Source organism: Phalacrocorax carbo, unplaced genomic scaffold (genome assembly GCF_963921805.1).
Source record: "Phalacrocorax carbo unplaced genomic scaffold, bPhaCar2.1 SCAFFOLD_38, whole genome shotgun sequence".
Taxonomy (NCBI): domain Eukaryota; kingdom Metazoa; phylum Chordata; class Aves; order Suliformes; family Phalacrocoracidae; genus Phalacrocorax; species Phalacrocorax carbo.
In genome coordinates this window covers 39,026-66,859 of record NW_026990518.1, presented here as the reverse complement: position 1 = coordinate 66,859, position 27,834 = coordinate 39,026, and the positions used below count along the sequence as shown (strand labels likewise).

At 71.5% G+C, this 27,834-nt stretch overlaps 7 protein-coding genes across 10 annotated transcripts; 2 read left to right on the top strand and 5 right to left on the bottom strand.

Moving 5' to 3' along the window:
- Positions 1-1,325: 1,325 nt before the first annotated feature.
- On the bottom strand, positions 1,326-2,850 carry LOC135311389 (ferritin heavy chain A-like). Its single transcript, XM_064440525.1, has 4 exons — positions 2,607-2,850; positions 2,210-2,356; positions 1,939-2,064; positions 1,326-1,642 (listed from the first exon to the last, which is right to left on the bottom strand). Exons 1-4 carry the CDS (start codon positions 2,706-2,708, stop codon positions 1,466-1,468), a joined length of 552 nt encoding a protein of 183 aa, XP_064296595.1. The 5' UTR covers positions 2,709-2,850; the 3' UTR covers positions 1,326-1,465.
- Positions 2,851-3,465: 615 nt separating this feature from the next.
- On the bottom strand, positions 3,466-5,110 carry LOC135311387 (apoptosis regulator BAX-like). Of its 2 annotated transcripts, XM_064440523.1 has the most exons (6): positions 5,014-5,110; positions 4,764-4,815; positions 4,527-4,685; positions 4,312-4,444; positions 3,929-4,027; positions 3,470-3,845 (listed from the first exon to the last, which is right to left on the bottom strand). In XM_064440523.1, the coding sequence occupies exons 1-6, from the start codon at positions 5,108-5,110 to the stop codon at positions 3,774-3,776; spliced, it is 612 nt and encodes a 203-aa protein (XP_064296593.1). In that variant the 3' UTR covers positions 3,470-3,773. The 2 variants fall into 2 exon arrangements, with proteins under 2 accessions (XP_064296592.1, XP_064296593.1); XM_064440522.1 differs by having other exon boundaries at positions 3,466-4,027.
- Positions 5,111-5,266: 156 nt separating this feature from the next.
- Positions 5,267-7,849, bottom strand: BAX (BCL2 associated X, apoptosis regulator). The gene is made up of 6 exons (XM_064440524.1): positions 7,638-7,849; positions 7,435-7,483; positions 7,157-7,318; positions 6,943-7,078; positions 6,758-6,862; positions 5,267-6,381 (listed from the first exon to the last, which is right to left on the bottom strand). The coding sequence occupies exons 1-6, from the start codon at positions 7,762-7,764 to the stop codon at positions 6,280-6,282; spliced, it is 681 nt and encodes a 226-aa protein (XP_064296594.1). The 5' UTR covers positions 7,765-7,849; the 3' UTR covers positions 5,267-6,279.
- Positions 7,850-8,005: 156 nt separating this feature from the next.
- SLC6A16 (solute carrier family 6 member 16) lies at positions 8,006-14,163 on the bottom strand. Its single transcript, XM_064440519.1, has 12 exons — positions 14,082-14,163; positions 12,911-13,091; positions 12,663-12,820; positions 12,273-12,396; positions 11,983-12,158; positions 11,561-11,671; positions 11,231-11,472; positions 10,916-11,096; positions 10,506-10,698; positions 10,264-10,423; positions 10,007-10,169; positions 8,006-8,428 (listed from the first exon to the last, which is right to left on the bottom strand). Exons 1-12 carry the CDS (start codon positions 14,109-14,111, stop codon positions 8,222-8,224), a joined length of 1,926 nt encoding a protein of 641 aa, XP_064296589.1. The 5' UTR covers positions 14,112-14,163; the 3' UTR covers positions 8,006-8,221.
- A 969-nt stretch (positions 14,164-15,132) lies between these two features.
- CD37 (CD37 molecule) lies at positions 15,133-18,294 on the top strand. The gene is made up of 8 exons (XM_064440520.1): positions 15,133-15,269; positions 15,604-15,676; positions 15,761-15,885; positions 16,103-16,177; positions 16,289-16,393; positions 16,474-16,659; positions 16,800-16,883; positions 18,187-18,294. The coding sequence occupies exons 1-8, from the start codon at positions 15,204-15,206 to the stop codon at positions 18,262-18,264; spliced, it is 792 nt and encodes a 263-aa protein (XP_064296590.1). The 5' UTR covers positions 15,133-15,203; the 3' UTR covers positions 18,265-18,294.
- A 552-nt stretch (positions 18,295-18,846) lies between these two features.
- On the top strand, positions 18,847-23,571 carry KASH5 (KASH domain containing 5). The gene is made up of 12 exons (XM_064440527.1): positions 18,847-19,818; positions 19,897-19,958; positions 20,453-20,525; positions 20,647-20,787; positions 20,972-21,089; positions 21,196-21,246; positions 21,335-21,412; positions 21,625-21,681; positions 22,236-22,300; positions 23,026-23,101; positions 23,175-23,287; positions 23,388-23,571. The coding sequence occupies exons 1-12, from the start codon at positions 19,727-19,729 to the stop codon at positions 23,548-23,550; spliced, it is 1,089 nt and encodes a 362-aa protein (XP_064296597.1). The 5' UTR covers positions 18,847-19,726; the 3' UTR covers positions 23,551-23,571.
- A 443-nt stretch (positions 23,572-24,014) lies between these two features.
- Positions 24,015-27,822, bottom strand: FLT3LG (fms related receptor tyrosine kinase 3 ligand). Of its 3 annotated transcripts, none has more exons than XM_064440532.1 (8): positions 27,710-27,822; positions 26,768-26,806; positions 26,384-26,485; positions 25,961-26,014; positions 25,659-25,802; positions 25,176-25,308; positions 24,657-24,814; positions 24,015-24,286 (listed from the first exon to the last, which is right to left on the bottom strand). In XM_064440532.1, exons 2-8 carry the CDS (start codon positions 26,792-26,794, stop codon positions 24,095-24,097), a joined length of 810 nt encoding a protein of 269 aa, XP_064296602.1. In that variant the 5' UTR covers positions 26,795-26,806; positions 27,710-27,822; the 3' UTR covers positions 24,015-24,094. The 3 variants fall into 3 exon arrangements, with proteins under 3 accessions (XP_064296602.1, XP_064296600.1, XP_064296601.1); XM_064440531.1 differs by lacking the exon at positions 27,710-27,822 and adding an exon at positions 24,380-24,453 and having other exon boundaries at positions 24,156-24,286; positions 26,768-27,518; XM_064440530.1 differs by lacking the exons at positions 24,657-24,814; positions 27,710-27,822 and adding an exon at positions 24,380-24,453 and having other exon boundaries at positions 26,768-27,518.
- Between the last annotated feature and the right edge of the window lie 12 nt (positions 27,823-27,834).

Sequence of the window (27,834 nt, the reverse complement as noted above, 5' to 3'; positions counted from 1 at the left end):
AGACAGCCGCGGAGCACGAGTCAGGACTCGGGAGACATTGTGATGAGAAGAGGGGGACCCTGAGAGGATCAGAGGGATGACTTGGGGACACAAAGGTGAACTCAGAAGGTCATTTAAGCAAAGGACAGATGTCCTCAGGGGGGCTGGGACCAACCAGAGGCATCCTAGGCAGAGGACAAAAAGACCTCTCTGAGGAACGGAGATGGCCTGAGAAGAGGTTCTGGTAGAACAAGAGGTAGCCAAAGTTCAGTTCAGAGCTAAAATCATGCTGAGAAGACCCTCTAAGGCCTCAGGGGGCCTCGACACAGGGAGTAGATGGGTTCTGAGGAGCCCAGCGAGACCAAAGGCGGCTGGTGGATAGGGGAGGGGATCTGAGCAGAGCGGTGATGCCCTCAGGGGGACAGGGACTGAACAGAGGAAATACTAGATGGCATAGAGGACTAAAGAAATCCTCTGGGGCATGAAGGCAGCCTCAGGAGGGGCTCCAAGCAAAATAGAGGGGTCCAAAGGGGGCTACAGAGTTAGGAGAAGCCTGTGGGACATAAGGGAGGCCTCAGAAGGAGTCTTGAAGGAACTGGTGGGGTCCGGAGAGGGAAGGGAAAGTTCTGGGATGTGATCAGAGACCCAGGAAGGGCCCCCAAAGAGACCAGCTGGGGATGTCCCCACTGTCCCTGGAGGCTGAAGGAAGGGACGCACCAAGGCACCCTCGCCCGAACTGCAGCTCCTGGCCTGCCTCGGTGCCCGGCGCGGCTGGCCGTGACCCCTGGCCCAGAACCACGACCCCCAGCCCAAACCACAGACCAGCATGTCTGCCCTGAGGCCCTGGCAGAGCGCTACGCCTCCCGCGGGGTGGCTACGGCTGCCGGCGGGACGCGGGACGCCGCCTTCCCAGCTCCGACCCTGCAGCGAGAGCCGCCTCCCCCGGAAGCCCCAAGCGCACCCCGCGCTCCCCGACGGGGCCCCCGGCAGCCGCCACCGTCACGCCGAGCCGCCGCCCACCTCCCCCAGCACCCAGAGCCATGCACACCCACCTCCCAGGGGGAAGGGGCTTCGGGGGATGTGCCCCCCCCCCAGCCCCATGGTGTTTTCCCAGGGGTGCTGGTTGCAAGGGGGTGGCTCCCACCACCACAAGTGCTTAGTCACATCTACCCGTCCATCTGCTCGCCCCACTTCTCCCCGTGTCACCCCAGGGGTCGCTGGCATGGCTGGGGGGCAGCAGGCACCCCACCCCCACAAGATGGGCACAACCCCTGAGCCAGCCCTCAGAGCACTGGGCAGGGGAAAGCGGGACCCCCGGGGGGGGCATTCAAAGGAGACAGGCAGGGTGCAAGGGCAGACCCTTTATTGGAGTCATGCTGGGGGGCAGACCCCCAGCAGGCGAGCCCCCTTGGCTGGGGCAGGGGAGTTACAGGGTCTGAGGGGAGTCCTGGGAGTGGGGTCCCAGAGTGCCACCCGCGGTGGGGGTTCAGCTGCGCTCCTCCAGGCTGAGGCGGTCAAAGAGGTACTCGCCGAGGCCGCTCGGGGCCCCTCCCGGCTCCCCAGCACCCCTAGCCAGGCGCCGCAGGTTGGTGATGTGGTCTCCCAGCACCTTGATGGCCTTCACCTGCTCATCCAGGTAGTGGGACTCGAGGAAGTCGCAGAGCTGCGGGGGAGAGGGGCATCAGCCAGGGCTGGGGGAGCTCCGCAGGGAAGAGACACAGGTCTGGGGGAGACCTCGGGGAGGGCAGGGACCCTCAGGGACAGCAGGAGATCCCAAGGGAGGTACGGGGTAAGGCCAACGAGTCCAGGCAGAGACCCTGGAGGGGCAGGGGACCAGGACGAGGACCCTCAAGTACAGGGGCAGACCCCAAGGGATGAGTGTTGGAAAAGGAAAGGGGGACCTCCCCAGCAGTGTCTCAAGAAGCAGACCCTTTGGGGGGTGAGGGGAGGGTGACTCACATGGGGGTCCCCCTTCTCGGAGGCCAGGCGGTGCAGGTCCAGCAGCGCCTGGTTCACCGACTTCTCCAGCTGCAGCGCCGCCTCCACCGCCTCCAACGCTGAGCCCCAGGCGTCACGCTCCGGCTTCTGGGGAGGGGGACAGAGACGGTCACCCCCGTGGACAGCCACGGCCCCGGTGCAGCCCAGGTACGCCGCTGCACCCGCGACCCCCATTCAGCCCGAGGAACCCCCAGGCAGGCGTGCCTCCCCAAAGCCAGCCCCGACACCCCACCTTGACATCATTCAGCAGCACACGGCCGCCGCGGCGGGTCTGGAAGCGCAGCAGCCCCTCGGCGTGTTCCCGCTCCTCGTGTGACTGCTTCAGGAAGAAGTGCCCCAGCCGGGGCAGCGCCACGTCGTCCCGCTCGAAGTAGAAAGCCTGCGGGATGGGGGAGGTCAGGGTGGGCGCCCCCGGGGAGCCCCCCCCAACCCCCCGACCCTCCCGGCTCCCCAGCTCCTGCAGGGACACCCCCCCCCCCCCGGCCCCACCTCCACCCGAGAGAGACACCCCCCACCCAAAAGCCCCCTGACCCCTCCCTGCCACCCTCCCCTTATCCTGCCTTCGCAGGCAGCAACGGCCCCGGACTGAGAGGGCGCGGGGCGGGGGGCCACGGCCCCCAGGACCCTACCATGGAGAGGTAGACGTAGGAGGCGTGGAGCTCCATGTTGGCCATGCGGTTGACGGCGGCCTCGCAGTCGCGGTGGTAGTTCTGGCGGATCTGGGACTCCATGTCGGCGGACGGACGGACGGACGGACGCAGCGGCGGGATGGACAGGCGGACGGAGGGACGGAAGGACGGCGGGGCGGGAGCGGGCCGGTTCCGTTCAAGCACTGTTGAAGCGAGAACGCGGCTCTGCCCGCACCCGGCCCCGCGGGAGGGTTATATCGCGCCGCCGGCGGGGCGGGCACAGGGCACCCGGCGCCCGGGCCTGCCCCGCCCCCGCGGGGGAGGGGACCTGGCCGCCAGCGCCCCCCTCCCCCCGCGGCGGGCCGGCCTCGGCCTTTGTCCCTGTTTGTCACACGGGCCGAGTCAGCATGACTGGGCAGGAGGGGGGCCCGACCCCCCCGTGCGCCCCCCCCGGGCAGGGGGTCGGCTCAGGGGTACCCCCAGCTCCCCCCCCGGCCCGGCGGCCGCGAGTGCCTGGCCTGGCTTGGGGGGGGCTGCGGGAGCAGTCGGGAGGGGGTGCCAGTCCTGGGGGGGGGGGGGGGGTGCGCCAGTCCTGGGGAGGGGGTTGCCAGTCCTGGGGGGGCGGGGGTGCGCCAGCCAGTCCTGGGGGGGGGGGGGGGGGTGCGCCAGTCCTGGGGGGGGGGGTGGGGGGGTGCGCCAGTCCTGGGGAGGGGGTTGCCAGTCCTGGGGGGGCGGGGGTGCGCCAGCCAGTCCTGGAAGGGGGGGGGGGGCGCGGGGGGGGGGGTGCGCCAGTCCTGGGGGGGGGTGCCAGTCCGGGGGGGAGGGGGTGTGTGCGCCAGTCCTGGGGGGGGGGGCGGGGCGGGGGTGCCAGTCCTGGTCCTGACCTGCTCGGGGAGGCTGCAAATGCTCGTTAATTACAGTTTAATGAACGGGGGTTATGATGGTGCAGGGGTGGGGGGGGTGGGGGGTGGCGCAGCAGAGGAGCTGATTCAGCCCCGGGGGGGCCATAAAAGAGGAACTTGGCCCCACAGAGGTGCTGACTGGGTGTTTCCGCTGCTCCAGGAACGCGGGGAGCTCGGGAGTGCTGGGGGGGGGGGGGGGGGAGAGTGGTACTGGGGGGGCCCTGGTAGCTGCCACCCCACAGGGACCAGCTCCTCCCTTCAGCCTTTACTTCTCAGAGGTCCCCACAGCACGGGGGCCCTGGCTCGGCTGCAGGGGGCTGTAGCTGAGGATGGCGTTCTGCAACGAGAGAGCAGGGTGTTGGGGTGGGGGGTGTCAGCCCCAGACACCCCCCACGCCCTGGGGCTAACCCCCGCGCTCACCCAGCCCCCGTGGCACTGGATCCAGGCAGAGAGGCGCTGCTGCAGGAAGGATATGGCCCAGTCGATGATGGTCCGGAGGGGCTGGTCATCCCACAGTGCCTGCGGGGACCCCGGCGCCTGGGTGTCAGACTCCCCCCTCCGCCACCCGTCTCTGCCCAGAGGACCCAGGCACCCAGGGGATGCACACACACCCCGGGGGGGGGGGGCTGGCTGTCATCCTCCCCAGACCCAGGTTTCCAAGCCCCCTGACCCCACACACCCCACTGCCCCCGGGAGGGACCCTCTCCACCCTACTCTCCCTAAAGACCCCAATGCCTCAGTGCCCCTCCAAGGAACCCAGGCATCGGGGCCCACCCCCAGGGGGCCCAGGAACCCAGGCCCACCTGCCGGACCACCCGGTAGGTGAAGTAGAAGAAGACGATGACCCGACCCCAGTTGATGCCGTCCTGGAAGAGCTGCTCGGAGACCTCGGCCAGGGCGTGCAGAGGGGGGCGGCCGGCCACGGCACCCACCAGGCTGGGGCACAGGAGCAGCAGTGAGGCTGGGGGTTGGGGAGGGGTGGCTGGGGGGCAGCTGTGGGGCACCCTGGGGGCCTCACCTGTCCATCTCGGGGTTCTGGCTCAGGCGGTCCCAGACACGGAGGGCAGCTGCCCGCAATGAGGCCACAGCAGTCTCTTCCCCCACCTCGCACCCCAGTTCCTCAGGGACCACCCGCTGGGTCAGCTCCCCGTCCTGCTCCAGCAGGCTGAGAACAAACCTAGGCGGGCAGAAGGGTTAGCAAGGGAGAGGAACCCCCACAGCCCCCGGGGCAGGGGACCCCCCCCCCTTGACTCACCCCCGGAGCAAGGCACCCCCGATCCGCACGATGCAGGAGATGCTCTCGGCGCCTGGGGAGGGGGGCGGACATGGACACGAGAGAACAGGGAGCGGCCACCACCCTCGCCCAGCCCCACAGATGCCTCCTGCTCCTGCTGGACCCCCAGAAGGGACCCAGGCATCCAGCCCTGCCCCCACCCCCCAGCCACATTGCTAGAATGAAGTGAAAGTGAAAGTGGCCCTGCACAGACGCACACACTCCCCCATACCTGCCCTCCGTATTACGGCCTCCACGAGCCCCCCGCCCTCCTGCCCCTCCATCCTCTGCCCCTCCATCCTCTGCCCCTCCATCCTCTGCCCCTCCATCCTGCACTCTGGGACCCACAGGGCTCCCAGACACCTGGCTGCCCCCCACCAGGGGCGGAGCGAGGCAGGGTGGTGCAGTGACACTCCTTTGGGGCTCCCCGAGGGGGTTTCGGGGGGACCGGGGTGGAGGAGGCAGGAAAATCGCAACAGCCAGAGTACAGCGGGGGGACGCTGGTGGCCTCACCCCAACACGAAGCACCACGAGGCTTCGTTTCCCCTTTATTTCCAGACATCAAAATATCCCAGATACAAAACAAGGTACAAAAAAGACGGGGGAGGGGGGGAAATCAAAAGCAAACCGGGGGGAAGGCAGGGCCCCCCCAACCAGAGGGAGGGCTCCCCCTGTGACATCACCATTTCATGACATCACCCCAAAGAGCACCGAGTGGGGGTGGGGGAAGTCACTCTGCCCCTACCTCAGGGCAGCTTCTTGGGGACACTGATTGTGAAGAGGGGACCTCTGAAACCAGGGGATCAGGGGGTGTAAACAGGGGGTACGCCCCCCCCCACCCTGAGAGCCACCGCAAGGGAGGGGGCCCCTGCCCCAGGGAGGGGGGTATTGCACCGGGGGGGGGGGCCTTCCTCGGGGTAGGGAGCCTCCAATAAATACCTGACCTGCAGCCATGACTGCAGCCCTTCCCTCCCACCCTCCCCCGTGCCCAACTGCCCCATTTTGGGGGGGTCACCAAGACACACACCCCCCATCCCCATATCAGGGGGCGGGGCTGGGATCACAGGACCCCACCCAAAGCACCACAAGTCCTGGGGTCAAACTGCTCCAAGACTGGGGCTGTGTTGGGTGCCGCATCAGGGGGACCCCAGTACCAGGACTGGGGGGACAGAGGGAGGTGAAGCTGTGTGCAGCACACACACAAATCCAGTAGGGTCCCACAGCAGGTCCCAGCCGTGGCCCCCAGGCACGTTCACCCACTGTCAGGGGAAGGTCTGGGGGGGCCACAGCTGCCCTAAAAGAGGGAGGGTCCCCCCAGCTCAGCCCCCCCCCCCCCCCCAAACTTCAGGGTGAGTCCTAACAAAGTCCTGTTTGTTAAAAAGCCCCCCCCCTCCTGGAAGGCACAGCACCCAAGGGGCTGGAGGGGGGGTCAGCACCATCCCTGCCGGCAGGGGCCAGTCCTGGGGGGTAGGCTGCAGCCCCCCCCCTCCCCCCAAGTCTATGACATCTTCCAGATGGTGAGTGAGGCCGTGAGGACACCAGCGGCGAAGATGGTGATGGTCTGCCAGGTTGGGGTGCCGAAGTAGGAGAGGAGTCCTTCCTGGGGGGGGGGGGGGGGGGGGGGGGGTGTAAGGAGGGGACATCAGCTACATGTCAGGGTCCCCCACCCTCCCCAGCCAGAACCAGACACCTGGGTCCCCCCCCGCAGCAGAAAATGGTGCAGAGCAGACCAGGGGCTATGGGGGAACAGCAGCCAGGAGGTGGGGTGAGGGGCAAAGTGGGTGTCAAGGCCCACCCTCCTCCCCAGTTGAGCAGGATGTGCACAACAACACAGCTACAACCTCCAGGGTCAAGAGAGTGATAGACAGAGCAGCACAGACCCGCCGTGCTCGGGGGGTGGGGTGGGGTGTGTGTGCGAAGGGGGTCTCAGCCTGCCCCCCCACCCCCCCAGGACTCGGGGGGGTTCAGGGACTCACCCATCCTCCCTGAGCCTGGATCCAGGCCAGGACGTGCTCCCGCATGTACTCCATGGTCCAGCCCAGGATGGTCCGGACCAGCTCGGGGACCTTGGTGCAGAGTGCCTGCAGAGACAGGGGGTCAGAGGGGGCGGGGGGGGGGAGAGGGGGAGGACGAGGACACAGGGGAGGGGCCCGGGGCCCACCTTCAGCACCAGCTTGCAGGCGAAGTAGAAGAGGGCAACAACACGGCCCCAGTTGAAGGTGCCATCGGCAAACATCTCTGCAGCCACGCGGAAGAAAAGCTCCTTGGGGGCATGGCACCCCACCTGCTCGATCATCCTGGGGGGCGTTGGCAGGGCCGGTTAGTGCAGAGGGGGGCACCGGCGACCCCCGTCCCCTCGCGGCACCCCCACCCACCTCTGCAGCTCCGTGTTGCTGTCGAGCTCGTCCCCGATGCGGCGCAGGCACTCGCTCAGGCGCTTAGTGTCAGGGCTGCTGGGCTGCGGCCCCCCCAGCTCCGCCTCGCTCAGGGCCACCGCCTGCGCGTCCCCGCAGCGCTCCACGCGGTCCCGGATGAACCTGGGGGGGGGCGGGGGGACCCCCGGAGCTCTGGGCGGCCGCCTGAGGGCCGCCCCCCCCGCCAGCCAGGGGGACTCCCCCCAGTCCGCCCCCCCCCACCCCGGGCCCCCACTCACCCCCGCAGCAGGATCGCCCCCGTCCGCATGATCTGGTCCGACGAGGCCCCTGCGGAGAGCGGGGCGCTGACCCGGGGGAGGCGGGAACCGGCCCCGGGCACCGCCGGCACGCACAGGCCGCGCCCCTCCTTTCCCCCCCCCCCGCCCCGGCCGGCCCCCAGGGGTCCCGCCCGCACAGCCCCCCCCCCCCCCCCCCCACTCACCACCGCCCCCCGGGGGCGGGTCGGGCTCGCGGCCGCCGGAGCCGCCCCCAGCCTCGCCGCCGCCGCTGCCGCCGCCGCCGCCGCCGCCGCCGCCGCCGCCCCGCTGGGCCGCCGCCGCCGCCGCCATCGCCGCCCGCACCACGTGGTCCGGGGCGCCGGCGTCACGTGACACCGGCCGCGGCGGGGAAGTGAGCGGCGGCCGACCGCGCCCCGGTCACGTAGAGGGGGTGGGGAGAAGTCACGCGACAGCGCCCGCCGCGCTACCCCACGTGACAGGCACGAGGATGATGTAAGCCAGTCCCCGCCACCACCGCTCTGAAACGGGCAGCAGTGTGGGTGGGGCCTGACCCCGCGCCCCGCCCCTCAGGACTCCGCTACGCTCCGCCTCCCTGAGGCCCTTTATTGCCCCGCTTCAACATGGCCGCCGTGTCCCCATGGAACTGTGGAGCGGGGCGGGAAGCGCCCGCCCCCCCGCAGCTCCTCCCCCTCCCCCGCGCCGCATATGGGCGCCTCTCCCGCCTCAGGCAATCTAGCCAATCGGGAAGCAGAGATCCTCGCCGCCCTCCAATAGGGCGCCTTCCCGCTCACCTGGGCAGCGCGGCGGGGTCCGGAGGGGCCGCACTCACCCCCTCTTCCTCCTCTTCCTCCCGGTCCCGTGGCTCCGGGGGGTCCCGGGATGGCCAGACCACCCGGTACAAGGCGACGATGGGGATTGGCAGTATGGTCACTGCCATCAGCCCCACGGTGAGGGCCAGGGCCCAGGGCGGATACGGCCGCCACCACAACACTGCCTGTGGGGAGGGCGGTCAGGGGGACCAGGGGGGTCCCTTGGGGGAGGCCGGGGGGCGGGGGAGGTCTCGGGGTGTGGGGGGCTGGGGAGGGGCAGGGGAGGTCTCGGGGTGTGGGGGGCTGCGGAGGGGCGGGGGAGGTCTCGGGGTGTGGGGGGCTGCGGAGGGGCGGGGGAGGTCTCGGGGTGTGAGGGGCTGGGGAGGGGCGGGGGAGGTCTCGGGGTGTGGGGGGCTGTGGAGGGGCGGGGGAGGTCTCGGGGTGTGGGGGGCTGCGGAGGGGCGGGGGAGGTCTCGGGGTGTGAGGGGCTGGGGAGGGGCGGGGGAGGTCTCGGGGTGTGGGGGGCTGGGGAGGTCTTGGGGTGTGGGGGGCTGCGGAGGGGCGGGGGAGGTCTCAGGGTGTGGGGGGCTGCGGAGGGGCGGGGGAGGTCTCGGGGTGTGGGGGGCTGGGGAGGGGCAGGGGAGGTCTCGGGGTGTGAGGGGCTGGGGAGGTCTCGGGGTGTGGGGGGCTGCGGAGGGGCGGGGGAGGTCTCGGGGTGTGGGGGGCTGCGGAGGGGCGGGGGAGGTCTCGGGGTGTGGGGGGCTGGGGAGGGGTGGGGGAGGTCTCGGGGTGTGGGGGCTGCGGAGGGGCGGGGGAGGTCTCGGGGTGTGGGGGGCTGGGGAGGGGCAGGGGAGGTCTCAGGGTGTGGGGGGCTGCGGAGGGGCGGGGGAGGTCTCGGGGTGTGGGGGGCTGCGGAGGGGCGGGGGAGGTCTCGGGGTGTGAGGGGCTGGGGAGGGGCGGGGGAGGTCTCGGGGTGTGGGGGGCTGGGGAGGTCTTGGGGTGTGGGGGGCTGCGGAGGGGCGGGGGAGGTCTCAGGGTGTGGGGGGCTACGGAGGGGCGGGGGAGGTCTCGGGGTGTGGGGGGCTGCGGAGGGGCGGGGGAGGTCTCGGGGTGTGGGGGGCTGCGGAGGGGCGGGGGAGGTCTCGGGGTGTGAGGGGCTGGGGAGGGGCGGGGGAGGTCTCGGGGTGTGGGGGGCTGGGGAGGTCTTGGGGTGTGGGGGGCTGCGGAGGGGCGGGGGAGGTCTCAGGGTGTGGGGGGCTGCGGAGGGGCGGGGGAGGTCTCGGGGTGTGGGGGGCTGGGGAGGGGCAGGGGAGGTCTCGGGGTGTGGGGGGCTGGGGAGGGGCGGGGGAGGTCTCGGGGTGTGGGGGGCTGCGGAGGGGCGGGGGAGGTCTCGGGGTGTGGGGGGCTGGGGAGGTCTCGGGGTGTGGGGGGCTGCGGAGGGGCGGGGGAGGTCTCAGGGTGTGGGGGGCTGCGGAGGGGCGGGGGAGGTCTCGGGGTGTGGGGGGCTGGGGAGGGGCGGGGGAGGTCTCGGGGTGTGAGGGGCTGGGGAGGGGCGGGGGAGGTCTCGGGGTGTGGGGGGCTGGGGAGGGGCGGGGGAGGTCTCGGGGTGTGGGGGGCTGCGGAGGGGCAGGGGAGGTCTCGGGGTGTGGGGGGCTGCGGAGGGGCAGGGGAGGTCTCAGAGGACACAGGGTGGTCTCGGAGGATGGGGGTCCGGCCATGGGTCAGGGTGCCAGCCAGTGGGGAGTCACGGCTTGGGGCCTCACCGTGGTGCGGTCCCAGGCCTGGTAGGTGGCGGGGCGCAGGGCCAGCTGTCCCAGGCTGGTCACCAGCACGGCCACCATGGCCCCGGGGCTGGCAAAGCGCCACAGAGGCCTGTAGAGCCACCACGGCTGGTGGCCTGTCTCCTTCCCCACGTCAGCCAGGAACCTGGCGGATGGGGCAGGCAGGTCAGGGGGGGCCACAGGCCAATTTTGGGAGGGGTGGGATCATGGTCGCAGTCAGGGTATTCCCCCCTCCTCACCTCTCAGCCCCATAGACCCAGGCCACGGCCACGGTCTCACATGTGACCACGGCCAGCACCGGCAGCGTGGCCACATAGTCATCAAAGACGGCCACCAAGTAGCTGCCAGAGCGCTGGACAAAGGGCAGCCCCAGCGCGAAGCCCCCGGCACAGCACAGCACTGGAGGGACAGAGCAGCAGTTTGGGGGGGCTCCCGCCCACCCCTGCCCCACCTCCCGCCCGTTGTCGCTGCCCAGCTGTACCAGTGAGCAGAGCACGCTGGTGGTGCAGGGTGGGGATGACGTTGCGCAGAGGCGTAAGGACGGCCTCGGCATTGCCCAAGATGGTGCCGAGCCCCAGCCCCACCAGCATGAGGAAGAAGAGGAATGACCAGAGCGGCGCCGCTGGCAGCAGCGTCACGATCTCCATGAAGGCCAGGCCCAGGCCCTCCACCCCCTGAGGCAAGGAGGGCAGGCGTCAGGACCCTCACCCTGGTTTTGGGATGGGCAGACGGACTCAGGGGACCCCTCACCCTGCTCGGGGGAGCCCCACGGTCCTGGCTGTGCCACTAGCTGGGCAGGGCGGAGGTGCGTGCGGGACAGGTTTGGAAAGGTGGGACAATTTGGGGGACCCCGACCCTGGGGGTGTGTCCGGCTTGTCACCAGCATCTCACCTTGTTCATCTCCTCGTCCAGGCTGCAGTCGGTGAGGCCCAGGGTGTCCCGCAGGGCCGGGGGCAGCCCCTGCAGCCAGGTGCTGTACTGGGGCGCCGGCGGGGCCGTGAAGTTCCCAGGGGGCCAGGCGGCCTCGGGCAGCTCCCCCCGTGCCAGCGCTTCCAACGCCAGCTCCGCATTCCTGGGCGGGGGACAGGGCGAGGGGGACGCTGGCGTTGCCGCGGGGACACAGCGGTGAGGTCCTGCACCGCCTGCGACGCCCTTGTGTGGGACCCCACTTCTGCGCAGGGACCCTGACCGCGAGGCACCCCCCACCCGCGGAGGCAGCGCTGCGTGCGGCGGGTGGCGTGGGCGCCCAGGACGGCAAAGACGACGAGGGTGGCCAGGAGGGAGGGGAGGGTGTTGAGGCTGGCCACCAGCACGGCGTCACGATGGCCGCTGCTGCGGCGCTTGCCGTAGCCGGTGTAGGTGATGACGTTGCCGAAGCCCAGCCCCAGCGCAAACAAGACCTGTGTGGCTGCCTGCCGCCAGGCCTGGCCCGTGCCCCACGCCGCCGCCTGTGGGGACAGGCGGGGACGTGGTGGGCTCGGGGCGAACGCGGCCGACCCGGGGAGGGGGCTGGGGGTCCTCAGGGCAGGGCCTCACCTTGGGGGTGAACATGATGCGGATGCCTTCGGGGGCCCCCTCGAGCAGCAGCCCCCGGATCAGGAGGCAGAAGAGGACGAAGTAGGGGAAGAAGGTGCTGACGTACAGTGCCTGCAGGGACCCCCGTCACCCACAGGGCCACCAGGACCCCCGAGGCGCTGGGGCCACTGGGAGCCCCAGCTCTGTGACCCAGAGGGCCACCAGCACCCCAGTGCTGCCTTCCCCCCCATGCCATGCACCTGAGCCCCACACCAGCCCACTGGAGTCAGGCAGCCCCCGCCCCAGCACCACCAGTCCACAGCACAGGACCCTCCCCAACCCCCAGGACCCCCCCAGCACCACACAGCCCCCCACCACTCCCCAGCTCTGTGGCCCTCCTGGCTCCAGCAGCCCCCCCAGCAATGTGGGGCCACATCACCCACCTTTCCCGAGGGTCTGATGCCTGTGAGCAGGGAGGCCCCCACCAGGGCCCAGGTCCCCAGGAGCACCCCCACCAGGGCTGGCTGCAGACCCCCACTGACCCCCATCTCAGGGGTGACATCCAGTGTCTGCCGGTACCCGAAGTAGGTGGTGGGTGAGCTCAGGGCACACTCGGGATCTGGGGGGGGGCACAGCAGGTCACGGCAGGGCCAGGGTGCCCCAACACACCCCTCCAGGGGACATCCCCCCCCCAGGGAACACACACCCCCCCCGGCTCCCAGGGGACACTCACCTGTGTGGTTGGGGCCGGTGCTGGGGCAGCTCTCCCAGGGCAGGGGGTGCTGGAAGGAGCGGGCGAGGTAGAGGAGGCTCCAGGCAATGACCACGTTGTAGTACAGTGCCACAAGCATGCAGATCTGCGGGGGGGTGGGGGGGCACGTCAGCTGGGACCCCGCTGTGGGGGAGCCTCGGTGGTACACTGGGACAACCCCACCCCCACCCTTACACCACACAAGTGCCCCCTGCAGTCGCCTCCCCCGCAGCAAGCACCCGGTGGTGGTACCCCAGGACCCCCACCAGCCGCACCACGAGTCCCCCCATGGCGCATCCACCGAGGGAGCCCTGAGCCCCCGAAGGTGCCTGGACCCCCCCCTCAGTGCTCAGAGAGCCCCCAGCCCCAGACCAGGCAGCTGGCCAGCCCAATGCCGGCCAGGCGGGGACTGATGCTCCTCCAGACGTTGACGCTGCCCTGGTGCAGGCACTGCCCGGCCACCAGCTCCAGGAAGAGCAGGGGGATGCCCAGGAGGAAGAGGAACAGCAGGTAGAGCAGGATGAAGGTGCCTGGGGTGGGGGGTGGAAACGGAACAGTGAGGGGTGCGGAGAGAACCCCAGCACCCCCCTAGCACCCCCCCAGCACCCCCCAGCACTCACCACCCCCATTCTGGTAGCAGAGGTAGGGGAAGTGGCAGACGTTGCTCAGCCCCACAGATAACCCCAGCTGAGCCAGTAGGTACTGGGTTTTACTGGTCCAGGAGGGGCGGGGGGGTGGGTCCTCCTGGAGGGGCCCGGCGTCCCCCCTCAGCACCGGCTGGGCCCTCTGCATGGTGGGGGGCTGCGGGGCCCAGACAGGTCGCGGTCAGGCTTGGCGCCGGCACACATGCCCCCGTCGCCAGTGGGACCCCACGGGCGCGGGGTGTGGGACCCCATGGGCGTGGGGTGCGGGACCCCGCGGGCGCGGGGTGTGGGACCCCATGGGCGTGGGGTGCGGGACCCCACGGGCGCGGGGTGTGGTGCGGCACAGCGGAGCGGGGCAGCCGCAAACACGCACCCACGCGTGCGAGGGCGGCCAGCGGCACGCGTGCAAGCGTGCCAGCTCCGCGTGGGCCCCAAGCGAGGCCCAGAACCTCCTGTGGCTTCTTAGCAGAAACATGGGCTTCTCGGGCCACCCCCAGCGCTGGGAGGACCGAGATGCCCGGGCAGCCCCACCCCAGCCCTGCAGCCCCCCCAGATCCTCCAGCCCCGGCAGGCCCCCAGCCCTGCAGCCTCCTGCACCACCCCCCAGTCCTGCAAGGCCCCTCAGGCTGCAGCCCCCACAGCCCCCCCAGGCTGCAACCCCCCAGACCTGGAGACCCCTGCACCCCCCCAGACCTGCAGCCCCCCCAAATCCTCCAGCCCTGGCAGGCCCCCAGCCCTGCAGCCTCCTGCACCCCCCAAATCCTCCAGCCCGCCCCCAGGCTGCAGCCTCCCCAGTCCTACAGTCCCACCAGGCTGCAGCCCCCCAGACCTGGAGACCCCCACACCCCCACAACCCTGCAGCCCCCACCAAATCCTCCAGCCCCAGCAGGCCCCCAGCCCTGCAGCATCCTGCACCCCCCAAATCCTCCAGCCCCCGCCCCCAGGCTGCAGCCTCCCCAGTCCTGCAGCCCCGCCACCCCCCCCAGGCTGCAGCCCCCCCCCAGCCCCACCAGACCTGCAGCCCCCCCCAGTACCCCCAAATCCTCCAGCCCCGGCAGGCTCCCAGCCCTGCAGCCCCCCCAGGCTGCAGCTCCCCCCTAGCCCTGCAGCCCCACTAGCCCTGCAGCCCCCCCCCAACCCCACTCACCCAGGGTCGCTGCACCACGGCCGGTTGCATCAGCCGGGACGGGTGGGGTCAGAACAAGGCACCCAGAGGCGTCACCCCCAGATCCCCCCCCGCCACCGCCTCCCAGCGGGGTGGCCCCAAAACCCGGGGCTGGGATCCCCCAGTTGTCCTGGTTTCGGCTGGGACAGGGTTAGTTTTCCTCACAGTAGCTGGCGTGGGGCTGTTTTGGGTGCGCGCTAAAACCAGCGGTGATAATGCCGGGATGGTTTAGTTGTTGCTAAGTCGTGCTCACACGAGCCGAGGACTTTTCCAGCTCCCCATGCTCTGCTGGGGGCACAAGCAGCCGGGAGGGGGCACGGCCGGGACGGTGACCCCAGATGATGCTGGGGATGTCCCACACCGTATGACGTCATGCTCAGTGTATAACGCCGGGGGAAGGAGGAGGAGGGGGGGACACGTTCGGAGGGATGGCGTTGGTCTTCCCAAGTCACCGCTACGCGTGACGGAGCCCTGCTCTCCTGGGGAGGGCTGAGCGCCCGCCTGCCCGTGGGAAGGGGTGAGTGACTTCCTTGTGTTGCTTTGCTCGTGCAAACGGCTTTTGCTTTATCTGTTAAACTGCTGTTATCTCAACCCACGAGTTTCCTCACTTTTACTCTTCTGATTCCCTCACCGATCCCACCGGGGGGGGAGTGAGCGAGCGGCTCTGCGGGGCTCAGTTGCCGGCTGGGACTAAACTACGACACCGGTGCATCACCATCCTCACCATCACTTATGCTTGCGCAACCCCTGCCCCGGGACCCCCAGAAGATTGGGGGGGTGGGGTGGTGTCACAAGACGTCATTAAACCTTCCTGCAGTGGCCAGTGGGGTCCCATCCTGAGGGGCCCCTCTGGGGGGGGGCAGAGCGGCCCAGCCCCGGCGCCGCCCCACGCGGGACGCGCCCCCACGGAGCTTCCGCCGCCCCGAGCGCTTCCTGCCCCAACACGGAGCCGGGGACGGGGTCGCCCACGGAAGACGCTGCCGCCGGTGCCCAGAGGAGCCAGGGAAGCCAGGAGAGTCGAGGGCACTTCACCCCCCACAGGGGCCGGATCGGGCCCCGGGTGGGCACTGATCCCCTGCCCCCCCCCCCCCCACGGGTGCAGACATGAACCCCAAAAGCTGCCTCGGCTGCACCAAGTACTTCCTCTTCCTCTTCAACCTCTTCTTCTTTGTGAGTGGGGCGGGGGGGGGGGAGATGGGGGGGGCGTGTGGCGGGGGGGGCATGAGGGTGCAGGGGGACATGGGGGAACACAGGGCTCGGGGGGACATGGGGTGTAGAGGGGACTTGCGGGTGCGGGGGGGACATGGAGTTACAGTGGGGGACTTGGGCTGTAGAGAGGACATGGGGTATGGGGGGGAAAGGTGGCAGGGGGCCCAGCCATGCTTTGTGGGGGTCAATGATCCCCTGGGGCCTGTGGGAGCCGTGGGGCCAGGCAGGCCCCAGAGCACCCCTCCTCACTGATCTGGGCCGAGCCGCCCCACCCCCCACCCCCTGGCCTCCCCAGGCCCTGGGCAGCCTCCTCTTCGCCTTCGGCCTCTGGGTCCTCTTTGACCGGCAGAGCTTCGCCGCCATGCTGGGTAAGGGACCCCCGAGCCGTGGAGCACCCCCAAGCCATGGGGCACCCCCAAGCCGCGGGGCACCCTGACCCCTGTGCCCCCCAGGGTCGTCGCTGTACAGCCTGAAGGTCTGGTCCTATGTCTTCTCGGGGGTCGGCATCGTGACGATGCTGCTGGGCTTCCTGGGGTGCCTGGGTGCCCTCAAGGAGATCAAGGCCATGCTGCTGGTGGTGAGTGCAGCGGGCTGGGGGGCCAGGGGGCGGGGGGGGGGCTCTGCTGCAACTTCCTGGGGCAGCTGCGGAGCCACGTGGTCCTACCACATCCTCTGTGTGTGGGGCAGCAAGGGGGGAGCAGGGGGGACTGCGCTGGCCCCGCTGCGTTCCCCTGGTGCTGTGGGGCTGGGGGGGGTCGGCTGACCCCTGCCTTCCCCCCCCCCCCGCCCCCCAGTACTTTGGGATCCTGCTGCTGCTCTTTGCCATCCAGATCACACTGGGCGTCATCATCTACACGCAGCGTGTCACTGTGAGTGCGGCACTGCCAGGGGTGCTGGCGGTGTGGGGCAGGGCCGTGGGGGGATGCTGGAACTGTGGGGGGATGCTGTAGCCGTGGGGCACTGCACTCACCCCCCTGCAGCTGGCCACCAAGGTGGCCACCTACGTGCAGGAGCTGATCCAGGGGTACCCGGCCCAGGGGCCGCTCGGGGACCCCCACGAGAGCTGGGATGCCGTCCAGCAGCAGGTGAGACCTCACTGAGCCCAGGGGACCCCCCCCAGCCCCACGGCTGCCCCATGGCTACCCCACTGACTGCCTGCCCCCAGCTCGGTTGCTGCGGCTGGAACGGACCCCAGGACTGGGAGCACCCTGACAGCCCCCCCGAAGATGGGGACAGGGCCATCGCCTGCTCCTGCCTTGAAGCACCAGCACCCAACAGCACCCACGGGCCCCCCCAAGCACTGCCCCATGGCCGCTGCCCCACAGCTGCCCCCCAGGACATCTTCCCAAGGGTGAGACACGGCGGGTGCAGCGTGGGCGGCTCAGCACAGAGCACTAGGGGGGAGCGGGGGGGGCCTGGAAGAATGCAGGTGGGGGGGTCATGGCCTGGGGGCTCCAAGCAGCCCCCTGGTTCTCACCCTCCTCCTGGCAGGGCTGTGCTGAGGGTGTCCAGGGCTGGCTGGCCGAAAACCTGATCACCATCGTGGGGATCTGCCTGGGCATTGGCCTGCTGGAGGTAAGGGGTCTGCCCTGGAGTTGGTGCTGAGCTCGGGGGCAGCCTGGGGGCTGCAGGGCCATGGTGTGGGTTGGGTGGTGGGGTAGTTCATGGGGCCGTGGGGCAGTCTGGGGGGGCAGCAGGGCTGGGCTGGAGGACAACTTAGGGGCCAGGGGGTGGTTTGGGGGAATGGGGCTGGGCTGGGGGGGCAGCCTGGGGGAGCAGAGGGTGGTTTGGGGGCTGCCAGGCTGGGCTGGGAGGGCAGCCTGGGGGAGCAGAAGGTGGTTTGGGGGCTGCAGGGCTGGGCTGGGGGGGCAGCCTGAGGGAGCAGAGGGTGGTTTGGGGGCACAGGGCTGGGCTGGGGGGCAGGCTGAGGGGCAGCTTAGGGGGCCGGGGGTGGTTTGGGGGCTGCAGGGCTGGGCTGGGGGGCAGCCTGGGGGAGCAGAGGGTGATTTGGGGGCACAGGGCTGGGCTGGGGGGCAGGCTGAGGGGCAGCTTAGGGGGCCGGGGGTGGTTTGGGGGCTGCAGGGCTGGGCTGGGGGGGCAGCCTGGGGGAGCAGAGGGTGGTTTGGGGGCACAGGGCTGGGCTGGGAGGCAGCCTGGGGGGGCAGCGGGTGATTTGGGGGCACGGGGCTGGGCTGGGAGGCAGCCTGGGGGGGCAGCGGGTGATTTGGGGGCACGGGGCTGGGCTGGGGGGCAGCCTGGGGGGGCAGCGGGTGATTTGGGGGCACGGGGCTGGGCTGGGAGGCAGCCTGGGGGAGCAGAGGGTGGTTTGGGGGGCTGCAGGGCTGGGCTGGGGGGCAGCCTGGGGGAGCAGAGGGTGGTTTGGGGGCTGCAGGGCTGGGCTGGGGGGCAGCCTGGGGGAGCAGAGGGTGATTTGGGGGCACAGGGCTGGGCTGGGGGGCAGGCTGAGGGGCAGCTTAGGGGGCCGGGGGTGGTTTGGGGGCTGCAGGGCTGGGCTGGGGGGGCAGCCTGGGGGAGCAGAGGGTGATCTGGGGGCACGGGGCTGGGCTGGGAGGCAGCCTGGGGGGGCAGCGGGTGATTTGGGGGCACGGGGCTGGGCTGGGAGGCAGCCTGGGGGAGCAGAGGGTGGTTTGGGGGGCTGCAGGGCTGGGCTGGGGGGGGCAGCCTGGGGGAGCAGAGGGTGGTTTGGGGGCTGCAGGGCTGGGCTGGGGGGGGCAGCCTGGGGGGGCAGCGGGTGATTTGGGGGCTGCAGGGCTGGGCTGAGGGGCAGCTTGAGGGGCAAGGGAATGGCTTGGGGGCAGCAGGACCTCCGGGGGAGCTGCACAACAGCCGTGGGGCAGCGTCTTACCGTGTCCCCCAGCTCTGCCTGCTGATGCTGTCGATGTTCCTGGTCAGGAACCTGGAGACCGACTACGACAAACTGCTGCGGGGGCTCTGAGGGGGGGCGGGCCGGGGAGGCGGGGGGCGCTGGGGTCTGTCATCGGTCAGCTCAGGGGCAATAAAAGCAGCTGGAAGAAGCACGACGGGGACCGGGACGGGGACCGGGACGGGGACCGGGACGGGGACCGGGACGGGGACCGGGACGGGGACGGGGGAGCAGGACCCAGCGCCGCCCGGCTCCCGCCGCATGGAGCGTCTCGCCCCGCCCCTTTCCTGTGAGGCGGGAACGGCTCGCGCCTCGCCCCGCCCCTTTCCTGTGAGGCGGGAACGGCTCGCGCCCGGCCCCGCCCCTTTCCTGTGAGGCGGGAACGGCTCGCGCCTCGCCCCGCCCCTTTCCCCGCCTCTCCCCAGGGGCGGGAACGGCTCGCGCCTCGCCCCGCCCCTTTCCTGTGAGGCGGGAACGGCTCGCGCCTCGCCCCGCCCCTTTTTCCCCGCCTCTCCCCAGGGGCGGGAACGGCTCGCGCCTCGCCCCGCCCCTTTCCTGTGAGGAGAGGGCCGCCCTCTGGGGTCCTCCGGCGCCCCCCCGCAGCCCCCCCCCAAACCTCCCGCCGTACCCCGCACCCCCCCGCAGCCCCCCGCTGTCTCCCCTGTACCCCGCACGCCCCCGCAGCCCCCCACAGCCCCTGCTCTCCCCCTCGGCCGGGCCTGGCCCCCGGCAGCACCCGGCGCCTCTTCTCCCCTCAGGCAGCGGCGCCCCCTCCCCACAGGGCCCTCGGCTGAGCCTCGGGGCACCGGGGATGCCGAGCACCCCCCCGACCCCCCGCTCTGGCACGATGGCTGCAGAGGGGCCCCCAGCCCCCTTGCCCCGCACCCCGGGTGCCGCTGCCCCCCCCACGGAGGCTGCTCTGCCGGCAGTGGAGGCGGAGACCCCACAGCACCCGCCGCAGCGTGGGTACCGGCCGGCAGCCCACGCGCCCCAGCTGGCGGGTGATGCAAGGGACTGGCGGGGCGAGGGGACAGGGTCCCTCCAAAACCTCTCCTGGTCCCCCTCAGCAGCCCAGGACAGTGCGGCCGCAGGCCAGGGCGAGAGCCGCTGCTCGGAGGAGTTTGTTGTCAACTGCACCTTCGCCGCCTGCGACCCCGAGCAGACAGGTAGCGAGGGGTGCAGGGGGAGCCTCAGCCCCGGATACAGCTTGTAGGAGCCTTAGAGGGCTCATCCTGCGGTTAACCCCGCTCCGCCACGCGAGGCTGCCGGAAAAACCCTCCCGCTGGCGGCCTGCCCCCACCCAGGGACAGGGAGGCCTTCGGGGGCCCAGCGCCAGCTCCGCACCAAACCCCCTCGCCCCACGCCCTCCCCAGACCCCTTCCCCATCACCAGCCGCGGCTGAGGGAGGGGCGGCCCCACGGACGGACCCCCCGCCCCGTGCGCAGGGACGGTGCTGGCACAGCGCGTGGTCGAGTACCTGCAGGCGGTGACAGGGCAGAGCGGCGAGGAGGGCCAGCTGCGGGCGCTGCGCCGCATGCTGGACCCCGAGGCGGTGGGCGCGGCGCTGGACTTGCCCACCTTCCACGCCGTCATGCGGGAGTGGATCGCGTCGTGCCAGCAGGAGGGGTCAGTGCCAGGAGACCAGGGCCAGGACGTGGCTCCTTGTGTCCCGGCCAGCACAACCCACGGTTCCCATCTCCCCAGGGGCTCGCGGCTCGCCGAGGAGCGGGATGCAGCGGCAGGCGACATCGGCCTAGTGCTGGCGGGTGGGTGTCGGCACAGGAAGGGTCCGAGGGGAGGGAGGGGGGAGTCGGTGCCCGGTGGAGCAGGGCTGCCAGAGCTGTGGCGGAGACGCCGGTGTCCACTTTACCCTGGCGAGCGCAGCTGCGTCCCCCTCCACCCCGAAAGGGTGGCTTGGCCGCAGCCGCGGTGAGACCAGCAGCCATCACCCCCTTCCTCCCTGCCGGGGAGAGTGGCTGGCTTGGTGCAGGGGCTGCCCCAGTGGTGGTGTGGCAGAGGCATACGGGCACCGGCTCTCAGGCGTGGCATCAGCGGGAGCCGATAACTTTGAATCCTGGGAACTTGTTTCGGAGGTGCTGGCCCCGGGTTCCTCCTGACAGCGAAGGGGCAGACGGACAGACAGATGCCAACAGCATTGGGAAGGAGCCTGCTGCCCTGCAGCAGCACCACTGCCCGCTCAGCCAGGGCTGCCGGCAGAGGCACGGCACAGCCCCGAAATCCCCTTGTGCCTGTCCCGCAGCGGGGGAAGGACGCACAGCCCCGGCAGCTGCGCAGCTCGAGGGTGACGGCGGCAACCCAGACATCACAAGCCCGTAAGTGCTGGCTCACTAGGGATGTAGTGCCGGTCCCGGCCACGCTTTGTACTGGGGTCCCCGGCGATGCCGGCCCCAGCCTCAGCGTATCCCCATACCGGAGCGCATCCCACCCCTGCAGCACCGAAGCTGCCAGCCTGCGCAGCCGTGCCGAGCAGCTGGTCGCCCAGAACGCCAAGCTGCAGCGAGATGCCGAGCTGGCCGAGGAGCTCAACACCCGCCTGGCCGAGGAGGCGGCTCAGCTGAAGGCTCAGCTGCGATGGTGTGGCACCCGCGCAGGGCTGGGGGCTCCCCCGGAGCCCAGGGGTGCAGGGGCGGGTAGCGGGCGCTGGGGCGGGCGGCTGCCCCCTTGCTGGTGTGCGCTCCCCGCCCTGGGGCCGGGGCTGGTCGGGGCCGTGGGGCCCCAGGAGTGTACCAAAGCGCCGGTGTCCGGCTGTCCCTGGCAGCAGCCAGCAGGCGCTGGAGCAGGCCAGAGCGGCCGCCGAGGAGCTGGAGGACCTGAAGGCCGTGACGAAGGGGCTGGAAGAGGAGAACAGCGAGCTCCGCCGGCAGACACGCCAGCTGGTGAGCGGCCCGGCCTCCTTGCTCCCGGTGAGCACCCAGCCGCCGCCAAGGCGCCAGGCTGGCACGCTGGGGAGGTGGCTCAGGGCCCCGCGCCTTCCCTCCCCAGGAAAAGGAGCAGCGGTGCCTGTGCTCGCGAGCCGATGGCCTGCAGGAGGAGGTGAGGACGCCGACGCCGGCCGCGGCGAAGCGGGGATGCCCGGCAGTGCCAGGGTCACAGAGTCGCCAGCCCCTTTTGCCCCGCACAGAACCAGCGGCTGCTTGCCGAGGGCCAAGGGCTGAGGGAGCGGATCCAGGCGCTGGCAGCTGAGACGGCCGACCTGGAGGTAAGCGGCAGCAGCGATGCTGCCTGGCCAAAGCCACACGCTTCGTTAGGCACTAGCGAGGCGGGCATCTGTCCCCCGTCCCGGCGGTGGGCACCCCGGGGACACCAGAGGGTCAGGCGCTGCGCGTCCTTGGGCAGCCCCGCTCCCTGGCACCGTGCGCGGCACAGCCACCGGCACCTGCCCTGGTAAGGAGGCTCTTCCCCCCCACCCAGGCCCAGCTCTGCCGGTGCACAGTGCTCCTCTCCTCCCGGGATGCGGCCCTCGCCCAGGTGAGCACCGCCCGGGGACGCGCACAGCTCCGGCCACCGTCAGCCCTCACCGCCAGCCCTCGGGCCGCCCCGCAGCCCCCTCCCGTGGCGGGAGCCCCCTGGCCCCGAGCCCTCTCACCCCCACCCCTGTTCTGCAGGCGGGGCAGAGGGTGGAGGAGCTGACGGTGGTGCTTGGGGAGTACGACGGGGCGGTGCAGGTACGGCGTACTCAGCCCCATCACGCTCCCTGGCCAGGGTGGCTGCAGCCCCCCCCACCCCTCCCAGCCACGGGGATCCCCACGGGCAGAGCCCGGAGGTGGCTGCCCTCTCTGGGGGTTGGGGGCCACAGCCCCATGCCACAGCAGGAGAGCCTGCGGCTCCTCTGGGCGCAGCGTGGCCTGCAGGTGCCACCTGAACAGCCCGTCCTGGGGGGCTGCAGCAAAGAGCCAGCACCCAGCAGCTGCGCGGGTGGCCCGTGGTGGCGCTGGGCCCCACAGGTCCTGCCCCGGGGAAGGCAGAGCGGTGCGGAGGGCGCCTGAACACCCCGCCGTGTCTGAAAGCCCTGTTTCCCCCAGGAGCTGCGGCTGGAGACGACGCGGCTCTGCAGCCAGCTGGGCCGGATGCAGGACGCCTGGGCCATGTACATCGCCGCCTCTGCCGGGCCAGGAGGGACGTGTGGGTGGGACGCCCCTGGCACGCGAGCCTGGCTCCGGCTCCTCGGTGATAGGGAGTGCCGGGCATGTTGCACGGCATCCTGCTGGCTGGCAGCCCAGCTCTGGAAGCCTTAAGAAGTGGGGAAAAGGGGCAAACGGTGAAAACCGGGACGGGCAGAAGTGGGGGGGGACCCTTCCTGGCACGGCGAGGTCGCTGGGGTACCCTCGCCGCAAGGCTGCCGGCTGCGTGCCGTGGCACGCCGCGGCAGGAGATGCTCGGGGGCACCTGGAGCCGGGGCACCGCAGCCTCCGCCCCGTAACCGCCTGCCGGATCCCGCTCTGCCGGCCCGGCTCCGCTGCCACGCTGTTACACCGCCGTGAGGCAGGGGCGTGTGGCAGCCGGCGCCGTGGCTGCGTGCCTTGCGGTGGGGTGTGGGTACCCCAGGGCCGCGGGGCGGGCCGCGGCAGGACACGGCTCCTCAGCCCAGCTGGGACGTGGGCTGGTGCCTTCGGACGCCGAGGCCCCGGCTTGGAAGCACCAGGTGCTGGCTCCTGCCCCGTCGCGCTCCCAGCCTGCTGGTGACGGCTTCTCCCTCTTGCCATGGCCCGCCGCAGGGCCTGGCCGCCGCCACCTCGCCGTACCGCACCATGCGGCGTGGCCCCCGCCCCGGCGCTGCTCTGCAGCGCCTCACACCTCCTCTTCCTCACGCAGGCAGCCGTGGCGCCCGCTCGGCGAGGCCGACGTCCCGGCGCAGCCACTGGGCGCCGAGATCGAAGCAACGCGCCGGGTAAGGGTGGTGGCAGGGGGGTCCTGGGGAGGGGTGCCCCAGCCGCTGACCCCTGGCCCGTGGCTCTGCCCAGGAGACCAGGGAAGCGGAGGAGGAGGAGGACGCAGGGATGGCGGCGCCCGGAGCCCCATCGGGGGATGGCGAGGAGCCGGCCAAGCCGAGGCAGTGCCCAGGCCCCAGCGCGAGGTAGGGCCGGGAGCAGGAGGGGCGTCAAGCACGTCCCCAAGCCCCGACCGCCAGCTCGAAGCCCCTGCGCCTGACGCACCCTCTCCCTCCCTCCCGGCAGGCCGCTGCGGGCACTGCCAGCCCTGCCGCGGGCGCTGCTGCTGCTGCTGCTGCTGCTGCTGGCCCTGCTCTGCCTCCTGCCCCACCGCTGGCTGGGGCTGCCCCACGGCAGGGTCGCCTGGCCCCAGCTCCAGCTCTGCTACCGGAGACCCCCACCCCTGTGAGACCCCTGCCCCAATAAAGACCTGTTGGGCACGACGGCTCCAGTCTGCTGCGACCTCCCTAGTCCATCGCGGTCCTCCCCTGTGCCTCTCACCAGCCCGTCCCAGTTCTCCCAGTCTCTCCCCTGTCTGAGTGCTGGGATGCAGCACTGTCTTCAGGCCCTTTAAGCTGCCAGCTGGGTCAGAGTGAGGGGTCTCCCACCTCACCAGCCCCCCAGCCTCATTAGTGGGTGCCCCCAGCCCATGGGTCAGTGCCTGAGCGGGGGCAGCCACAGCACCTCGTTAGCTGGGCCCTAACGAGGCCAGGCAGCTGCTGGGGGGATGCCTCGAGAGCGTTTGTAGGGAGCCCCCCAGCACTGTGTTCCCATGGCTGGGGAGGATGGGGTGGGTTTGAGGGTGCAGAGCCCCAGGGATCCCCCCAGCACTGCCACCTTGAGGTGCACGGGGCACATAAGGGGTGTGGGGGCTCAAGGGGGCTTGGGGAGCTACAGGCTCTGCTCCCCAGCCCCCCCAAACCAGGCTCAGAGACAACATCTCGACATCAACTTTATGGGCCCTGTGCGGTGGCCGTGGGGGGCCGGGGCCCCCCAGTCTCTCCATGGCTCTGGGGGGCCCTGCGACAACGCCCAGAGGGGCCCCCCTGTGGCCCCCAGGGTCCCTCCGTGCCTCCAGGGCTGATCCGGGGGGTCGCCATCTCTCCCGCAGCCGCGATCCTGCCGCACCGGCGCCTCAGGCCAGCCTGAACAGGGAGGGGGCGTTGGGGTGAGGACCCAGGGGTCTGGGCGGCTCCCCCCCGCAACCAGGGACCCTGGCGTCCAGGGCCCCCCGATACCTGAGTCCCTCCCTGGCTCCCTGCTTGGCCGCTCAGGTCCCATCCTGCTCTGATACCGGTGTCTCCTGCAAGGGCTGGGGGCGGGGGGGCTGAGAGGGGACACACACCCCCAGCATCCCCCAGTGCTCCCAGCATCCCCCTCCCAGTGCCCCCTGCACCCCCACACCAGCCCCAGAGCCCTGCTCCCAGTATCCCGCCCGCCTCCCTGGCGCTCCCAGTACCCCCGTGCCCCCCACCCGCCCTCCCGGTGCTCCCATTGCTCCCAGTGCATCCCCACCTGGGCACAGGGCCGCCTCCACAGGACCCAGGCCACCGCCGCCAGGGCCAGGGCCCCCCCGAGCCCCCCCAGCAGCACTGGCCCGTGGATGCCAGGGGGGCCCAGCCTGGACCCCAGGGTCCCCTCGTGCTGCCCCGCAGGGGTGGTCAGCGGGGGGCCTGGGGGAAGATGGGGGGTCAGAGGGGTCCCAGGGGGGCTTTGAGGGGTCCCCGGGGGTTTGGGGGGGGCTGCACAGAGGTATCCCCTTTGTGGGGGGAGGGTCTACACCAGCTTAGGGGGTCCTGGAAAGATTCCCATGGAGGACAGAGCCCCTGGGGGACTTGCGGGACTCCCCAGGGGGCGGGGGTTCCCCAGTGGGGAGGGGGTCCCAAGGTTTCTCTGGGCAGCAAATCCCTGAGGATGGGTGCCAGGGGCTGGGCCTGGGGAGTGCCCCCCCCTCCCCGGGGACGGTCTGTGAAAGGTCAGGGAGTCCCGGAGGGCTGGGGGTCCCACAGGTGCTGCGGGGATCCCTGGGGGTACCTGGGCGGCAGCGCAGGCGGGCGCAGCCAGGGAAGTGGAGGGGGCGCCCCTGCAGCCCCCCCAGGTGCTGCACGAGGGATCCCAGCAGCTGTGATACGTTCACCGTCTCCAGCCGGACGCAGTCCTGAGGGTCCTGGGGGGGTGTCACAGGAGCCCCCAACCCCCCGGGACACCCCCCCCAGGGCCCCTTGGGGAGCCCTGGGGCCCAAACCCCTCCTCACCCCCCCAGGACCCCAGAAATGTCCCTGAGCTCCCCCAGCCCCGCCCAGAGACCCCTCCCTGCAACCCCCAGGACTACCTTGGACCCCCAGAATCCCCCTTGGGACCCACCCAGACCCCTGCAGGGTCCCCAGAGGCCCCCCGAGGCCTCCCAGCCCCTCCCAAACTGTCCTCAGGACCCCCAGAGCTTCCCCAGCTCTCCCTCAGGACGCTCCCCCCCCCCCGTCCCAGAAGCACCCCCACCCCCCCAGGACCCCCACTCACGTGGATGTGGCACTCAGTCACGAAGGTGATGTGGGTGGCAACAGCCTGGAGCTGGGGGGCCAGCGCCACCCCCGCCACCCCCGCCATGCGCCTCAGCGCCGCCGCCACGAAGTGCAGCCCCCAGAGGTCAGAGCAGTGGCTGTCCTGGGGGGCCGGGGGGCCGCAGGGGGGGAGCCGGGGTTGGGGGAAACACGGGTCAGGAGTTTGAGGGGTTGCAGGGGATGGAGGGGGGTGCAGGATGGGAGTTGGGGGGTCGGGGGACCGTGGGGGGCCCACGCAGGGGTCAGGGGGCTCTTGCTCACCATCTCCAGGTTGCTGGGCATCGCCACGGGGTAGTCCAGGATCAGCCAGGAGCTCTGCGGGACCAGGAGAGGGCTTAAGGGGTCCCCAAAGAGATCCAGGGGATTTGGGGGGGGCTCAGGGGTCCCAGAGAATCCAGAGGGGGTCCCAAGGGGTTTGGGGGGACCCAGAGTGGGGCTTTCCCCCGGAAGTGAGGGGGTTCAGGGAGGTTGGGGGGGGTCCCAGGGAAGTTTCGGGGATCGGGGGGAAGTAGGGTGGGTCCTGGAGGGGGATTCAGGGTCTCTCACCAGGATGTCTACATGAGTTCAGGGGGTTGGGGGGGTCACGGTGGGGGGGATGTCCCTGGGGTCCCAGAGGGGTTTGAGAGGTCCCAGAGGTTTGGGGGGGGAGGGGTGGGGGGGGTGCGTGTCCCATGGGGGTCTCACCAGATCATCCACGTGGGATCTGAAGGTGCTGCTGATGGGATTGAACTCGAAGGAGCAGCAGCCGCTGGGGCAGGACACGTCCAGGAGGAGCAGGAGGGGGACCTGGGGGGGCACCGGGGGGGTGAAGGGACCTGGGGGTGCATCGGGGGGGTGGGGAGACCTGGGGGGGGACAGCGGGGAGGGTGGAAATTGGAGGTCCCATGGGGGTCCCACAGGGGTCTCATGGGGTTTCAGGGGTGTTGGGGCAGGTGGGGTGGGGGCTATGGGAGAGCCCTGGGGGGGAGAAGTGGGGGTCAGAGGGGAGAAGAGTTGGAGGGGGATGAGGGGTCTGGGGTGGGGGCACGGGAGGGGCCACGGGGGGGGTGTCGAAGGGTCCCCACTTACCAGAAAGGAGCCGGGGGCCGGGTCCATGGCGGGGCCGAGCTGGGGTGGGGCCGGCCGAAGGGTGGGGGGTTGAGTGGGGACCCGGGACCCCCCCAGGACCCCCCCGGTACCGCAGCGGAGCCGCCGCCGAAAGTGAAAGCGGCGCCCGGGCTCAGCGGGACCCGGGCAGCCGGGGGGGGGGGGGAACGGGGGACCCAGGCGTCCAGGGGGGACCCAGGCGTCCGGGGTGGGACCCAGGCGTCCGGGGGCCTCCCCCCCACCCTTCCCCAGCACCCTCAGGGACCCGGGCGTCCCGGCTCCCCCGCCCCACCTCCAGCACCCCCAACCCCTCTCGAGGGGACCCAGGCGTCCGGGGTGGGGACCCAGGCGTCGGGGGGTGGGGGGAGACCCAGGCGTCCGGAAGCCTCCCCCCACCCCCATCCCCCGGCAGCCCCAGGGACCCGGGCGTCCCTGCTCTCCCTCCCCACCCCCGGCACCCCCTCCCCACCCCCGGCACCCCCGCCCCACCTCCAGCACCCCCAACCCCTCTCGAGGGGACCCAGGCGTCCGGGGTGGGGGCCCAGGCGTCGGGGGGTGGGGGGGGGTGGGGAGAAGCAGGCGTCCGGGAGTTTCCCCCCCCCCGCCCCCGGCAGCCCCAGGGACCCGGGCGTCCCGGCTCCCCCTCCCCACCCCCGGCACCCCCACCCCCCTCTCGAGGGGACCCAGGCGTCGGGGGGTGGGGGGGTGGGGGAGAAGCAGGCGTCCAGGAGCCTCCCCCCCCCCGGCAGCCCCAGGGACCCGGGCGTCCCGGCTCCCCCTCCCCACCCCCGGCACCCCCACTCCCCTCCCGAGGGGACCGAGGCGTCCGGGAGCCACCCCCCCCGCCCCCCAGGGACCCAGGCGTCCCGGCGCCGCCCTCCCCCGGGACCCCCGGGACCCCCCCCCCCGCGGCGCCGCTCTAACCCGAGGGCGCGGCTGCCTCGAGCGCGAGGGGACCCAGACGTCGGGGCACGTGGCGGGGCGGGACGCCCCCTGCCGGCGCGGGGAAAGCCCCCCCCACCCCCCCCGGGACCCCCCAACGCCCACCG

Bases quoted from the DNA above. Each gene is read 5' to 3' on its own strand.
- LOC135311389 (XM_064440525.1), bottom strand. From the start codon at position 2,708: ATGGAGTCCCAGATCCGCCAGAACTACCACCGCGACTGCGAGGCCGCC. The intron at 2,357-2,606 runs GTAGGGTCCTGG...CCCATCCCGCAG, and splicing joins CCTACGTCTACCTCTCCATG to GCTTTCTACTTCGAGCGGGA. The intron at 1,643-1,938 runs GTGAGTCACCCT...TCTCCCCCGCAG, and splicing joins CCGAGAAGGGGGACCCCCAT to CTCTGCGACTTCCTCGAGTC.
- LOC135311387 (XM_064440522.1), bottom strand. From the start codon at position 5,110: ATGGAGGGGCAGAGGATGGAGGGGCAGAGGATGGAGGGGCAGAGGATG. The intron at 4,816-5,013 runs GTATGGGGGAGT...CCCCCTCCCCAG, and splicing joins GGCCGTAATACGGAGGGCAG to GCGCCGAGAGCATCTCCTGC. The intron at 4,445-4,526 runs GTGAGGCCCCCA...CCTGTGCCCCAG, and splicing joins CAGAACCCCGAGATGGACAG to CCTGGTGGGTGCCGTGGCCG.
- BAX (XM_064440524.1), bottom strand. From the start codon at position 7,764: ATGGCGGCGGCGGCGGCGGCCCAGCGGGGCGGCGGCGGCGGCGGCGGC. The intron at 6,863-6,942 runs GTGGGCCCCGGG...CTGTCTCTGCAG, and splicing joins CCTGCAAGCTGGTGCTGAAG to GCACTCTGCACCAAGGTCCC. The intron at 6,382-6,757 runs GTGAGTCCCTGA...CCCCCCCCCCAG, and splicing joins TCCAGGCTCAGGGAGGATGG to GAAGGACTCCTCTCCTACTT.
- SLC6A16 (XM_064440519.1), bottom strand. From the start codon at position 14,111: ATGCAACCGGCCGTGGTGCAGCGACCCTGG. The intron at 12,821-12,910 runs GTGAGTGCTGGG...CCCCCACCCCAG, and splicing joins CTGCTACCAGAATGGGGGTG to GCACCTTCATCCTGCTCTAC. The intron at 12,397-12,662 runs GTCTGGGGCTGG...ACCCCCCCGCAG, and splicing joins TTGGGCTGGCCAGCTGCCTG to ATCTGCATGCTTGTGGCACT.
- CD37 (XM_064440520.1), top strand. From the start codon at position 15,204: ATGAACCCCAAAAGCTGCCTCGGCTGCACCAAGTACTTCCTCTTCCTC. The intron at 15,270-15,603 runs GTGAGTGGGGCG...TGGCCTCCCCAG, and splicing joins TCTTCAACCTCTTCTTCTTT to GCCCTGGGCAGCCTCCTCTT. The intron at 16,178-16,288 runs GTGAGTGCGGCA...ACCCCCCTGCAG, and splicing joins TCTACACGCAGCGTGTCACT to CTGGCCACCAAGGTGGCCAC.
- KASH5 (XM_064440527.1), top strand. From the start codon at position 19,727: ATGCTGGACCCCGAGGCGGTGGGCGCGGCGCTGGACTTGCCCACCTTC. The intron at 21,090-21,195 runs GTGAGCGGCCCG...TTCCCTCCCCAG, and splicing joins GCCGGCAGACACGCCAGCTG to GAAAAGGAGCAGCGGTGCCT. The intron at 21,682-22,235 runs GTGAGCACCGCC...TGTTTCCCCCAG, and splicing joins GGGATGCGGCCCTCGCCCAG to GAGCTGCGGCTGGAGACGAC.
- FLT3LG (XM_064440530.1), bottom strand. From the start codon at position 27,187: ATGGGGGTGGGGGGAGGCTTCCGGACGCCTGGGTCTCCCCCCACCCCC. The intron at 26,015-26,383 runs GTGAGACCCCCA...CTGGTCCCGCAG, and splicing joins GATCCCACGTGGATGATCTG to AGCTCCTGGCTGATCCTGGA. The intron at 25,309-25,658 runs GTGAGTGGGGGT...ACACCCCCCCAG, and splicing joins TGACTGAGTGCCACATCCAC to GACCCTCAGGACTGCGTCCG.